This window comes from Eretmochelys imbricata, chromosome 3 (assembly GCF_965152235.1).
Source record: "Eretmochelys imbricata isolate rEreImb1 chromosome 3, rEreImb1.hap1, whole genome shotgun sequence".
NCBI classification, from domain to species: domain Eukaryota; kingdom Metazoa; phylum Chordata; order Testudines; family Cheloniidae; genus Eretmochelys; species Eretmochelys imbricata.
In genome coordinates this window covers 145,289,131-145,303,684 of record NC_135574.1, presented here as the reverse complement: position 1 = coordinate 145,303,684, position 14,554 = coordinate 145,289,131, and the positions used below count along the sequence as shown (strand labels likewise).

Below are 14,554 nucleotides of genomic sequence, written 5' to 3'. Positions count from 1 at the left end.
AGCAAAGATGATTCTGAACAAATCAGTTTTGTGAAAAGGGTGAACATAAGAATACAGACTGTCACACTTGTAGACTATCCCTGGTAAATTACCAGTATAGCCCTTACTGTGCTAAGGTTGTGTATTGACTGCTTTAGGGTGAGGAAGATTGTTGTTTTAGACAGGACTTTCCTTTAGATTTACTGTTTGAATAAATCAAATGTGTTTACTTTGTCCTGTTTCCTCCCTGCCCCCGCCGCTAAAATAGAGGAACCCTATGTTTAATTTTTTCCTGCCTCTGTTCTAACTTTGTTAGTTCCACGTGTGAAAGCAAATAGTACTGGTAGATACAAAGTTGTATTTTTAGTTTAATTTAGCTTTTTTTTCTTTTTATTTAGATGGTGAGGAGAAGAGTGGTGTCTGATAGCAGTGAAGACAGAGATACAGAAGAAGCTTTGAAAGAGTTTGACTTCTTGGTTGGATCAGATGAAGGAGACGGAGAATCTAGAAGTTCAGGAGATGGAACTGACTGGGGTAAGGGAGCTTAATGGATCACACCAGAAAAACAGAAAATAGGTTAAGCACAAAAACTGAACAGTATTTTGCCAAGATCGCTACATCTTTAAAGGAGCCCTACTGTAAATCCTTTGGTGGTAGACTGAGATCCTGTTACTGGGAGACTGAGATATTGTTACTTTTCTGTATGCAGCTTTATGCACAGATTCTTAAGACATTCACATTTTTGTTCAGTTGTTTATTTTAAGTAATAATGCAAATATATATAGTTTAAATAATCTCTGTAGAGTTCCAGTATCTTTTCTATCTATCCAAACTATAGAAGCTCTATAAACCGTTGATTTGTCAGATTATGAATGTGAATATGAGAGATTTTTAATCTTCTTCCCTTCCTCCCACTTTAATCCAGAAAGCAGTATGAGTCATAAAGGTTTAATTAATTTTTTTCCATTCAAATGGCAGCAATTTGAGCAGTTTGGTCTATTCTATTGCTCAAATCCCTTTGAAAAAGATAGCAGGCATATATTTAAATCCTGTTTAGTTAGGGAACTTCATAAACTATTGTCTAGTAATATGTGGTTCAAGTTAACGTCTTGCAGCCAGATTATCAGAACCTAGTTTACTTTGAAGAATTGATTATTTAAGCCCCAGCATATTACGTAAACTAGCTGCATGCCAAGCTGATAGATTCTGAGGATATTTGGCCCAGTATATAAAAGGTTGAGAGGCTGCAGTTAACTCTGCTGGTGGGAGATCATGAGCTCCCTAAGCCCCCCTCATAGCCCAATGCATATCTCTAATTCTCTCACCACTCATGAACTGGTCACAGGGAAGAAGAAAGCTTTACTTGAGCTTTGGGCTTGCAGTAACCCTCAATGTACTGAAATCACTGGGCCTGGGATTGAAGCCTAAGTACTTACTTTAAATACAGCTACAAGAATTCCCTTAAGTTATTAAAAGGCCAATGATTCTTCCCCAAAAATAGTTCTTGAAAGGCATACTGGTATTTGCTTTTTTTATAATTAAACCTTCATCTTTTCTGCTTTCTGAGCATACTGTATCTAACACTTGTGCTGCTGAAATGTGAATAGGGTGAGTTTGTCAGTAAGCAGTCCTATGTAATCTAAGGTGTTAAATAAATTCTTACTAACATTGATGACAGCTCAGTACAGATTTACAAAAGATTTACTTTCCAAAAAATATAGAAATGTTATGGAAAGTTATAATTTCCTTTATAGTTGTATGTTTTCAATCCTTGTAAAACTGGATCCAAAGGAGATTTTCAGTTCTTTATATCACATCTTGTAATTATAGTTATAATAGTCTGTCGTCATAAGCTGCCACACTATGTCATTATAAGTTCTTTATCAATTCATTTAAGACACTTATTTGATTTAAATTAAATTAAAAATTAAATGTAATAATGTCTTATAACTTAATATATTGGAAGTAGGGGGAAACAGATGGTAAAGTTGTTTAAAAATTGCTTTCTAGCTTTGAACAGTACATTTTTTACAATAAAATTTTCCTGAATATTTTTAATAGTAATTTATTAAACAGGTACAATGGAATGCCATGGCTGACTACTTGTGAGAGCCTTTAGAGTTGATCAGATCTATGATTTCTAAACTAGAAAGCATTTACATACTAGTTCAAAATCCACTTTGTAAAATGGATTAAATATGATGTATGGTACATGCAGGAAGTATGTAAGTGTGTATTATCATAGGCATGCCATAGAATATTAATGTCTGAAGTTGTTTGCTGACAACTGTGGCATCTATATCCTGCATATTTCTAAAGCTTTTTTTCCCAAAGGAGAGCAGAAATTCCATGTCAAATCTGGGGAAGAAAAGCATGATCAGCTAAAACTTCTCTCCTGATTTCAGAAATGGTGGCCTATTGTCCACAAACAAAACTACCCTGCCCTGCCCTTAAATGTAATGCTGCGTATATTTCATGATCCATTTTTATTCTACCTCTGTATTACACTTCTGGGGATGTCTCCAGTGCTGATGAGGGGATTGTTTCTTAACTTCTACCTCCAGCAAATCACCAGACTTGTGGAAACTGGGGAAAAATCTGCGGTGGAGAAACTGATACACCCTCCTTCTCCCCTCCCTCACAATATATGTGGAAAAGATCCACACATAGAGTAGATCTTCTGTACATGGGTCAAAAGGACTTAACCCATCGATGGCCCATAATAATTTAGCCTCTTCCCTAGGAACTTTTTTTAACTATTGATATTTCTCCATTTTCAAAGATGTTCCAAAAATAATTAATTCTTAGCACAACTATTTGTTTTCTGAATTAGTCTGTCATCCATGGAAGTAACGCCTCTTTGATCACTGTTTTTTGTATCGTAATTCTATCCAAGTCCAATGTGTTAGTCTTCTCCAGTTTATTAGAATTTATAAATACTTCTTCCATGGATGTGTTAATGTCTTCACCTCATGTTGATGTGAAGAAACCATTTATATCAGTGGTTCTCCACCAGGGGTACATGTACCCCTGAGGGTATGCAGATGTCTTCCAGGGGGTACGTCAACTCATCTAGATAATTTTACAATGGGCTAAAAGCACTACCGAAGTCAGTACAAACTAAAATTTCATAAAGACAATGACTTGTTTATGCTACTGTATATGCTATATCAGTGTTTCTCAACCGGGTGGGGGTGTCCTGATTTATTTTATAATTATATGGTAAAAATGAGAAAGTAAGCAATTTTTCAGTAATAGTGTGCTAACTCACTTTTGTATTCTTATTAGGGCTGTCGATTAATCACAGTTAACTCACGCGATTAACTGAAAAAATTAATTATGATTAAAAAAATTAATCGCAATTAATTGCACTGTTAAACAATAGAATACCAATTGAAATTTATTAAATATTTTGGATGTTTTTCTACATTTTCAAATGTATTGATCTCAGTTACAACACAGAATACAAAAGTGTACAGTGCTCACTTTATATTGTTTTTCTTAAAAATATTTGCGCTATAAAAATGACAAAAGAAATAGTATTTTTCAATTTACCTCATACAAGTATCATAGTGCAATCTCTTTATCATGAAAGCAGAACTTATAAATGTAGATTTTTTTTTTTTTTGGTTTCATAACTGCACTCCATAACAAAACAATGTAGAACTTTAGAGCCTACAAGTCCACTGAGTCCTACTTCTTGTGCAGCCAATCACTAAGAGAAACAAGTTTGTTTACATTTACGGGAGATAATGCTGCCCGCTTCTTATTTACAATGTCACCTGAAAGTGAGAACAGACATTTGCATGGCACTTTTGTAGCTGGCATTGCAAGGTATTTATGTCTCAGGTATGCTAAACATTTGTATGCCCCTTCATGCTTTGGCCACCATTTCCAGAGGACATGCAACCATGCTGATGACGCTCGTTTAAAAAAAAAAAAAGCGTTAATTAAATTTGTGACTGAACTCCTTGGGGGAGAATTGTATGTCTCCTGCTCTGTGTTTTACCTACATTCTGCCATATATTTCATGTTATAGCAGTCTCGGATGATGACCAGCATGTTGTTCGTTTTAAGAACCCTTTCAGTGCAGATTTGACAAAACACAAAGACGGTACCAATATGAGATTTCTAAAGATAGCTACTGCACTCGACCCAAGATTTAAGAATCTGAAGTGCCTTCCAAAATCTGCGAGGGATGGGGTGTGGAGCATGCTTTCAGGCGTCTTAAAAGAGCAACACTCCAATGCGGAAACTACAGAACCCTAACCACCAAAAAAGAAAATCAACCTTCTGCTGGTGACATCTGACTCTGTCAAGGTTCCTCCCCCACTCTGAACTCTAGGGTACAGATGTGGGGACCTGCATGAAAAACCTCCTAAGCTTATCTTTACCAGCTTAGGTCAAAACTTCCCCAAGGTACAAAGTATTCCACCCGTTGTCCTTGGAATGGCCGCTACCACCACCAAACTAATACTGGTTACTGGGGAAGAGCTGTTTGGACGCGTCTTTCCCCCCAAAATACTTCCCACAACCCTGCACCCCACTTCCTGGACAAGGTTTGGTAAAAAGCCTCACCAATTTGCCTAGGTGACTACAGACCCAGACCCTTGGATCTTAAGACAATGAACAATCCTCCCAAGACTTGCACCCCCCCTTTCCTGGGAAATGTTGGATAAAAAGCCTCACCAATTTGCATAGGTGACCACAGACCCAAACCCTTGGATCTGAGAACAATGAAAAAGCATTCAGTTTTTTACAAGAAGACTTTTACTAGAAAATAGAAGTAAATAGAAATAAAGAAATCCCCCCTGTAAAATCAGGATGGTAGATATCTTAAGGGTAATTAGATTCAAAAACATAGAGAACCCCTCTAGGCAAAACCTTAAGTTACAAAAAAGATACACAGACAGAAATAGTTATTCTATTCAGCACAATTCTTTTCTCAGCCATTTAAAGAAATCATAATCTAACACATACCTAGCTAGATTACTTACTAAAAGTTCTAAGACTCCATTCCTGGTCTGTCCCTGGCAAAGACCCAGCATACAGACAGACACAGACCCTTTGTTTCTCTCCCTCCTCCCAGCTTTTGAAAGTATCTTGTCTCCTCATTGGTCATTTTGGTCAGGTGCCAGCGAGGTTACCTTTAGCTTCTTAACCCTTTACAGGTGAGAGGAGCTTTCCCCTGGCCAGGAGGGATTTCAAAGGGGTTTACCCTTCCCTTTATATTTGACAGACTCAGATGATGAAAATGAACATGCCTTGGTCTGCACTGCTTTGGATCGTTATCGAGCAGAACCCATCCTCAGCATGGACATATGTCCTCTGGAATGATGGTTGAAGCATGAAGGGTCATATAATCTTTAGCAAATCTGGCATGTAAATATCTTACAATGCCGGCTACCAAAGTGTCATGCGAATGCCTGTTCTCCCTTTCAGGTGACATTGCAAACAAGAAGCAGACAGTGTTATCTCCTGCAGATGTAAACAAACTTATTTGTCTGAGCAATTGGCTGAACAAGAAGTAGGACTGAATGGACTTGTAGGCTCTGAAATTTTACATTGTTTTATTTTTGAATGCAGTTATTTTTTGTACATAACTCTATATTTATAAGTTCAACTTTCATGATAAAGAGATTGCACTACAGTACTTGTATTTTTCAGTTAACTTAATACTATTTTATTTTTACAGTGCAAATATTTATAATAAAAAATAAATATTAAGTGAGCACGGTACGCTTTGTATTCTGTGTTGTAATTGAAATCAATATATTTGAAAATGTGAAGAACATCCAAAAATATTGATATAAACGGTATTCTATTATTGTTTAATCGTGTGATTAATTGCGATCATTGCGATTGATTTTGTTTAATTGCTTGACAGCCCTAATTCTTATGTCCCATTTTGTAAGCAGGTAGTTTTTAATTGAGGTGGAACTTGGGATACATAAGACCAATCAGATTCCTGAAAGGGGTACAGTAGCAGTTACCAACTTTCACGTGGTAAATAAGCACCCAACTTTCCCAATAAGCCAAAAATCAAGCTAAATCCATTTCAAAAGGAGGCCAAAACAAGCCAGTCCCTAAGAACCCCAACACTCTGTGACTAGATCCCCCTGGCGTGCAGTCTGGGACTGTGGTGGTCCTGCTGTGCATCCCTGACTCTCTCCTCCCCTTGCCCCTGCTTGCCTCCTCTTGCCGCTGCTTGCCAGGAGCTGGTCAAAAAAAGAAGCAACAAGCAACACCCTACAAGCCAAAAACTAGCCAACAAGCAACTCACAAACCAATTAAGTCAAAGACAAGCCCAATTTCTGCATTTTTTCATGGGTTTGGCATGTCTGTACAGTAGCCTGGAAAGGTTGAGAACCACTGATTTTAGATTATCAGCCTCAGACATTGCTTACCTTCATGTTGTATTGTACCTATCATTTTGTTGGCCAAAGAGAGGTGAATACAGCTATCAGCATTACTTCTGAATAGTCTGGAGTGGTGTCTGCAGAACGTAGACTACGCTTTCCAAAGGAGTGAGCAACCATTTATTTTCTTTCAGTAATCATTCATTCCTTACATTACTTCCCTGTTAGGGGCCTCACTGTTTTTTTATTTGTCATGCTTCTAATATTTTAATAATACACCATAAACTATAATGGCCATCAATTAGGTACTATGCTTAATGCAAAAATTAAAACAGAAAATGGGCAAACTTTTTTAATAGTTTGTTTTAACTGACAAAAATCTGAGATTGAATTTCTAACTTTGGGATGTGCCTTTTTCATTTCACACCTTAACTGAGAAAAAAAAGTCACTTAACTTTTGAGTAGGTTGGCTTTTGTCAGTTGAATCTAGATCTTTGAGGGGATACAGTTTTGTGTTCTATTATAGCTGTAGATCAAGTGGTCTGCATTCAATTGAAAATCCTGCTTTTCACAGTTTTGTACTGAGATGCTCATAAACTTATTGACTGAATCATAGCATGAAAGGTCTTGAGTATTTTTATTCATTTAAATGTTAGATTTTGCAACTAGATAAGTTATCACTGTATGCACAAGAAAATACTTTTCATATGGGTTTTGAATAGTCCCTGAAGAGCCCTTTAAATGACAGATCAATCATAGCCAAATGATCTGTTCTGAACCATCAGGAGAATAATTCACCACTTTTTAAATTTTTTAAAAGGAAGGAACACTTTTTACCAGTTTTAGGCTTAAGGAATAAACTTTATATTAAATATTGATGAAACATGATAAATTTGAATGAGGAAAATAAAGCCTTAATTTAATGCATTTTTTTAAAAGAAAACCCAGAGTTGTAATGTAAAAATACATAAATCATAAACGGTATTATTCACCTCTGAGTTGTATGTTATAGTAAACTGCCTAAATATAGTCTTCTGGTATGCTGTATAAATGTCTTTAATATTTGTACCTACATATCACCTTTCATTAGAGGATCTCAGAAGAGATTACAAAAGTGGGTAAGTGTTGTTTTTCCTGTTGTACAACAGGGGAAACTGAGAATCAGTGACTTAACTGAAAGTATGGCAGAAGGTCAGTTGAGTTTAGGTATAAAATGCAGGCTTCCAACAATAGATGTGCTGCTTCCTTTGTCTGACTGTGATATCTCAAATTTTTCCAGCCTCTTGTTAAATTGAATGTACTTTTGATGTCTAAAATTATTTGTAAAAACCCTGGTGAAATGTAAAGTAAACTGTTACAAAACCCTCTTTAATTTAAACATACTTTTTTTGTATAAATTATAGGATATGACTAAGTAAACTCCAGTCATGCTGCATCCATGCTGTAAGTGCTAGGTTAGATTAGTAATGTAATATGTATTTGTGGATATAATTGTTTCTCTGGAAAAATAATTAAAGCAGTAAAAGTATTACCTGCTTGTTAGAAGAGGAAAAACAAAACAAAAAATGACATCAAAAAACATTGTTCTATGAACAATCACTAATTGGGTTCAGAGATTAAGCATTTGAAACTTCATCACAAAATGATTTTTTAAGAAATTCTGAGCAAGTGAAAATAGGGGTGAGAATGCAGTCTCGCAGAATTTGCCACCACGGTGCTATTTGTGTATTTTTAATACAAGGTATAAATAAGATTGACAACAGCTGCTACCTCCTTCAGTGAAAACTATTTAGTGACATATTATTGAAAAAGGATGTTTCATTTGTTTTACTTTATTTAGAAAAGGAAGACCAGTGTCTCATGCCTGAAGCCTGGAATGTGGACCAGGGAGTAATAACCAAACTCAAGGAACAATACAAAAAGGAGCGCAAGGGAAAAAAGGGGGTGAAGAGTAAGTGGAAAACATTGCACCTTAAAATCATAAGCCCCACCTCTTTCACACCCCTAATTCTATCTTTCTTTCAATGTTTTCCTAAAACTACTTACTCTTTTACTTTGCCACTCCTGACTGCTTTCCTGTTCACCAGTGCTCAGGGGTTGAAATTAATGATAGTCAATCCAGTTGCCTGAGAAAGTAGGAAGATGCTGACTGGGATATAACTTTTACCAGTTTAGTGTTGGATAAATTCAAAGTGATTATGCTGGACATGGGCTATGTAGCAACCAGTGGTGAGATATAGACATATGAAATTTAAATGCATTGTTTTGAGACTTTATTAAACTGTATATTTTAATTGAGAAAATTTCAGAACTCTCTTATTTGAAAACATGCCAGTTTTATAAGACCTGTTTTGGAGTTTAGTAAATAAAACAAACAAACAACTCTTTAGTATCTGTTAGCTGACAGACGGAGAAACAAGTTAATTTCTACCCCTGTTTGTACTTAATATTCACAACATGCAAATCATGCTGTCCTCATAATTCCTTATGGAGGGCTCGAAATGGAAAATAAATCTTATTGACAACCTCTAAGTCAGTTCTTATTTATCAACTACCATTTTACCTGTGGAATTTATATTTGTCATAGGTGTTATTTGGATTCCAAGCAAACAGCTGTGATAGGTATCTGAAATACAATTTCTAGCCCTGTTCATCATACCTTTCTCTGTTATATCTCCTGAAACACAAATCCATTATGTGAAACCTGTGTTGTTAAATAAAATAAGTATTTATATACCTTTCAGAGTCAAGTTAAATGTTTAAAATGGAAATCATAACTATTTCAAACATAAAGCTGTGTTGAGAACTCTTGTGGAAATAGTTGAAATTTAAAAATGATGCACCTAATTCGGGGGGAAATGTGAAGGATATGTTTCATTACTCCTCCCTTTGTGGGAAGATGCTTATTAATTTTAAAGGAACTGTCACTTCCAGCATGTTTACAAAATCATACAAAAAGATGCCGTCTCCTCTACATTATTGTTTCAAGGTTGCCTCATTTTGTTACTTTCTGCATTTAGTAGATTCTAAATGTGATTGGTTGCAGCTCAGTAAATATTAATTTTGAGGTCATAGCATCAAATATAGCACGTAGAGGCTAAACCTACATTACTTCTTTCCCTAAGCAAATCAGTATGTACTTCAGATTCCTATGCTGATATGAATGACATTTGAAAGAATTGTGTATTCTTTGATTGCAATTATTTAAGGTATCATTGAGGTACCCAAAAAAATGCAAGCATAACAAGAAGTTGAGCTTCCCCCAAAAAACAGTTATCGTTTTACCAAATAAATTCTGGATTTCTTTGTAATTAACATAGAGATTCTCATACAATAGGAATACACAGAAAATTATTTTAATAACTTCTTGTCTCTAATGTCATAGTACATGTATATAGTATACAGTGTCAGGGCCAAAGTTTTAATGAGCCAACTTGCTAGAAACATTTAAATTAAGAAATGAGTACATTTCTCAATCAGATATTGGGTGTATAAATCCTGATTATCAAACTATAGTAATTAATGATTAATTTAGGCACAGCTATCATTGGAACTTTGTTTTATATGTTTAATGAACAAAGTGCCTGATGCAAGACTGCAATTTGGCACCTTGCACTATTTCACGAGGGTATTATAGTTAGATGTATAGAAACATGTTTTTGGATGGAGGTTTGATTTGGGGGAGACCAAGAATTACAGAAATTAAGCATCTTTCCATGGACAAACCATCGTTGGAAGGGCATCGATGCAGAAAAATTGGGAGGCGTTACACCTGTTATTTTTCACCCGTTCATGATCTTAGAGAAGAAAGGAGTGAGGAAAGAAATGAAAAAAAAAATTAAACACCGTAATATTGAGATGTATGAAGTCTGTTTTATAACTTTAATCTCATCATAGATGAGTATTCAGAGAGAAAACTGTTCAGTAAAATGCTGTTTTTCTAGAAAATCAGATACTGTATTAAAACAATCTTGCAAAATCCTATTCACTCATTGCCTGACTCAAGTAATGTTTTGTAATAGACAACTAAAATACTATTTAGTTTCTTTATTATCATTATGGTAAGGGTGGGAAAAACAGAACTTGTAGCTGGGCTAATAAATTTATAATGATTTTGCAAGGCTGTAGTAAAAATTCCTGTGAAGTAGTGTAATAAGATCATACATATATTAGAATACACCTCTGTGTTAAATCTACTTAAAAATAGCTGTATTATTTACTGGTCTAGGAAAAACCATAACGGACTATGGGTAAGATATTTTCCCATTCTTAATTAAACTTACAACAGGAAAAACTACCGAAGATATGTTTCAGCCTCAATCCTATATAAAACAGTCAAAACAGGGATGTGGGAAAATGATGGCGCAAAGCACAGGTAAGTGTCAAGAAGGGCATGGGTCTTCACCACATGTAGCTTCAGGAAGTAAGCCAGCGAATCCAGTTTGATTTATTTTTTTAATATAACAATTGTGTAGATTATGTAGCATCACAAATATACACTACTGCACAAATAATTTTAAAATATTCACAAATTATTTAAAGAATATACTGCACAAAGCATCTGCACAGATTTTTAAAATATTTCACAAATGTTTGCAATTGTTCTTGGAAAACAATAAAATATTTTGTTTGACCAGTCATTTTGTTGTTCTGAGTCAACTGAAGGTATTTAACTTTCATGCAAATAGCAGTGTGAGTTCGTAAAAGTTGGGGGGGGAATTGTCAGTTGCTTCCATAATTTTCTTTTTCAAGATGTTCATTTCATGCTGAAAGGTTAGTTACTGCTGGAAGTAGGCGCTCATTACTGATGTTTGTTAGGAAATGTCATATCAACGATGGGATCTATTGTTGCTTGTCTTGCTGTAACATATTTGATGTGATAAATAGCATTGCTGTGAATTACGTTTACATAAGCCATTTCACTTTTGTTTTTCCCGGTTAGGGCCCAACAGGTCAAAGCTGCAAGACATGCTTGCAAACTTGAGAGATGTTGATGATCTACCTTCATTACAGCCATCTGTCACATCACCCTCTAGGCCGAGTAGCTCAAGGCTTATTGAACATGAGATAAACAGGACAGATGAAGGCAAGTATTTGTCTGTTTATGTTTATATAAATGTGTATACATTTGCATATTTATAATTATTATTATTACCTAAGACTTTACATCTTTTATACTTTTAAAGCACTTTACAGATATTAATTTAGCCTCATCGTACCCCTGAGGTAGATAAGCATTATCACTTTTCTCCATCACCCTGGGGAAATTCAGAGAGAGATTTAAAGTCCTGATCTGAAATTTTTTGAGGTCAGTGGAAAGAGTGCAGTGGGTTTCTGTGGGCTTTATGTAAGGCACTATGTCATTTGCCCATGTTCACACTAGAAATCTGGCAGAGTCAGGTATAGAACACAGATCTCCCAGGCCTTAACCACAAAACCATCCTTTGCCCATTTATGATTGTACAGAAGGCATGTAGCATTTTATAATATGTGAGTACAGTGATAGGGAGCAAACTCTGCAGCTAAACTAAAAGGTGTGTCTAATATGGAAACACGCAGTGATTGGGTCCAGAATCACAGAGGAAGGACAGACCGCAATTTTTGCTCAGGTTGGTTGCTCATTTCTTAAGTTTTATAGTGGTGTTTGTATCTAAAATTTTCAGTGAGTTAGGGTCAGGGCAGAAAGCCCTAACATGCTGTGCACAGTCTCTGATTCGGTATACAACACTTACCTTCACAAACACTACACTTATAAATTGTTAACTGCAGTGTTTTAGCTTCAGTATTTCAATTATTTTAATGATATACAGAATAATAAAATAAGCATAAAAGTGCCTTTTCTGATGTGTTAATTTATATGAGGCATGCTATGACTTATGCCCAAAAGATTGCTAAATATAGCTAGGAAAATGAGCAAAACATGATTTTGGCTAATAATCCATCTCTCTTCCTGGAATAGTAAGAAATTAGATTGACCAAATTACAAAAGAATGCAGATGAAAAAGGGTTCCATGTGGTTTAACTACTGCAGAGCACAATAGTTCAACCTCCCAGGTGCTTAGAGAGATTTTTAAAAGAAAAATGGTAACTTAGCAACATTTTGAAATGTGGCAGAATTATTTTTGTGTGTGTGTGTGTTGAGCATTTCTGATCATCCCACAAGTGCCTCACTGGTGGCAAAAAACATAATGTGAGAGCTTTCCACATTCACTTTCTTTTAAAATATATATTTTGTAATTGAGAGCATCTGACTAGCTTATGAAAAAGGCAAAACCAAAACATGTCAGTGTCGCTTCTTTTTCATTAGTGAAAATTTATTATTAAAAATGTAGCCATTTAATATCTATTTAAAAAAAAATCTAAATCTGTACATATAAGGAAATGTTAAATAAGTTAGGAATGCAAGTGAGAAAAAGGAAACTGGTAATTTATGCATTAGCAGAGCAAAGAAGAGAGTTCATGATTAAAAAGCAGAAATTTGGGTAGAGTTACATTTATGCAGTCCTCAAGCAGAGTACAAAAAGCTTGAATCTGACTAGAAAAAGGTAGAAAAGAGAGAGCCATAGGGAGATTCAGAGAAATACATGAATGGTGAGAAGAACATACAAAAGAGGATCTTGCCACATTCTGGATGGACTGGAGAGGAGTAAGATGAAGTCGGAGCTGAAGAAGGCATAAAGATAAATTGGGCAGAAGTTACATGTAGTCAGAAGGAATAATCTGCATGTCTGCATACTCAGAAGAATGTTAGCGTGTTTCTCTGCATTAGAGAGATCTAACATCAAAAAGGGTTAGAAACCCCTTTTTTTTTTTTTTTTTTTTAAATTCAAGCTTAGATTCTAGAAGGTGGTGGGTCTTGAATACATTTCCTCCACAGCTTCCCATTCTCAGTCCACATGTCACTCAAACATCAAAGGCCGTTAGCATTGGGTGGAGGGCAGAATATATGCAGACACGTCTCAGTACCAGGGGTGTATGGTGCCCTCCCATTCCTTTAGTTCATGTTTTCTTCTGCCTATCAACAGAGCTTTCAATCACAAAGCGCTGTTCAGTCATTGGTTTTCTACATTTCATTTTCTTTCAGATCTCTAGTTATTTGGTGAATTTTCTCAAGTAACTTATTTTTTATGTCTTATGGGTGCTCAATTTCAGGTGCACATGTCCCCATGTGCCTTTGATTAGAGACTTTTTGTAGCAGTGCCTTGCAATCCACCCGTGAGCACTAGCTCTCATGCCCCATACTGAGGGTATATAAGCAGTATCAGATGAACAGCCTTCAATTCCTTCTCAGCTGCACAGGCCTGAGATGGAGGGTTTTGTGGTGCCCATGTCATAGTTATCTTTTTCTTAGGGAATAGCTTCTAGTTTTTACTTCATTGTTTAGAGCTTCCGTTAGCCCCCCTTTTTGGTTTTTACCAGTTGTATAAGGTGGTTGGTTGAGGAAACTTCTTTAAGAGACTCGTCATTTCTCCCCCTCCCACCCTGGGGGGTGAGTGGGTGCATTCTTTCCTTCTTTGAAGGATGTTATCTTTGTGTTAAGCCTAAATCGCCTGGATTTAAACATTGTCTCACTTGTCACAGTTATTGATGGTCACTGTCACTGTATCTGCAGCTTAGAGGACACCCATTTCCCATGTAAGTGTAAAAGTTGTTCAGGGTTTAAGAGTAAGCCTAGAAAAAACAGGGAGATTAAGTTTAGGCTTCTCATGATGGCACACTCCCTTTGCCTTGCCTCAGACCCAGGTCCATATGCCCCTCTTCCGCCCGGTATAGCGGTCTCCCTGTTAGCACAGTGCCCCATCAACCTCCCACTCACCCACTGGGGAGAGAACCACAGAGGATGGCACCAAGACTTCCAGAAAGAGGAACTCTAGATCACCTCAAAGAGAAGTTGGTGCCAGGAAGCCAAGGTCATTTGACTTCTCAAGGGCCATTCGCACAACAAAGTTCTTTCCACAGTGAGGAAAGCGATAACCCTATTCAACCAGTTAGGACTTGAGCCCAAGAAAGACAAGTCCACATTGACACCAGTTCAGTGAATAGAGTTAATAAGGAGCCACCTTACATGCTGCAAACATCCAGAGTTTACCTACCAACTGACAGGTTTTTGACACTATCGAATCTGATCTTGCAGGTTCAGGTAAGTCCGCAAAGAGCCACAATTTGTTTGCAGTTCCTAGATCATATGGTAGCCTGCACATTTGTTACACTTCGTG

At 36.3% G+C, this 14,554-nt stretch overlaps 1 protein-coding gene across 1 annotated transcript in view; it reads left to right on the top strand.

Moving 5' to 3' along the window:
- Positions 1 to 14,554, top strand: part of STRN (striatin) — a 110,227-nt gene that overhangs the window by 72,531 nt on the left and 23,142 nt on the right. Inside the window, exons 7-9 of the mRNA XM_077813534.1 lie at positions 378 to 513; positions 8,179 to 8,289; positions 11,281 to 11,424. Of these exons, the coding sequence (XP_077669660.1) occupies positions 378 to 513; positions 8,179 to 8,289; positions 11,281 to 11,424 (391 nt within the window). The remainder of the gene's footprint in view (positions 1 to 377; positions 514 to 8,178; positions 8,290 to 11,280; positions 11,425 to 14,554) is intronic.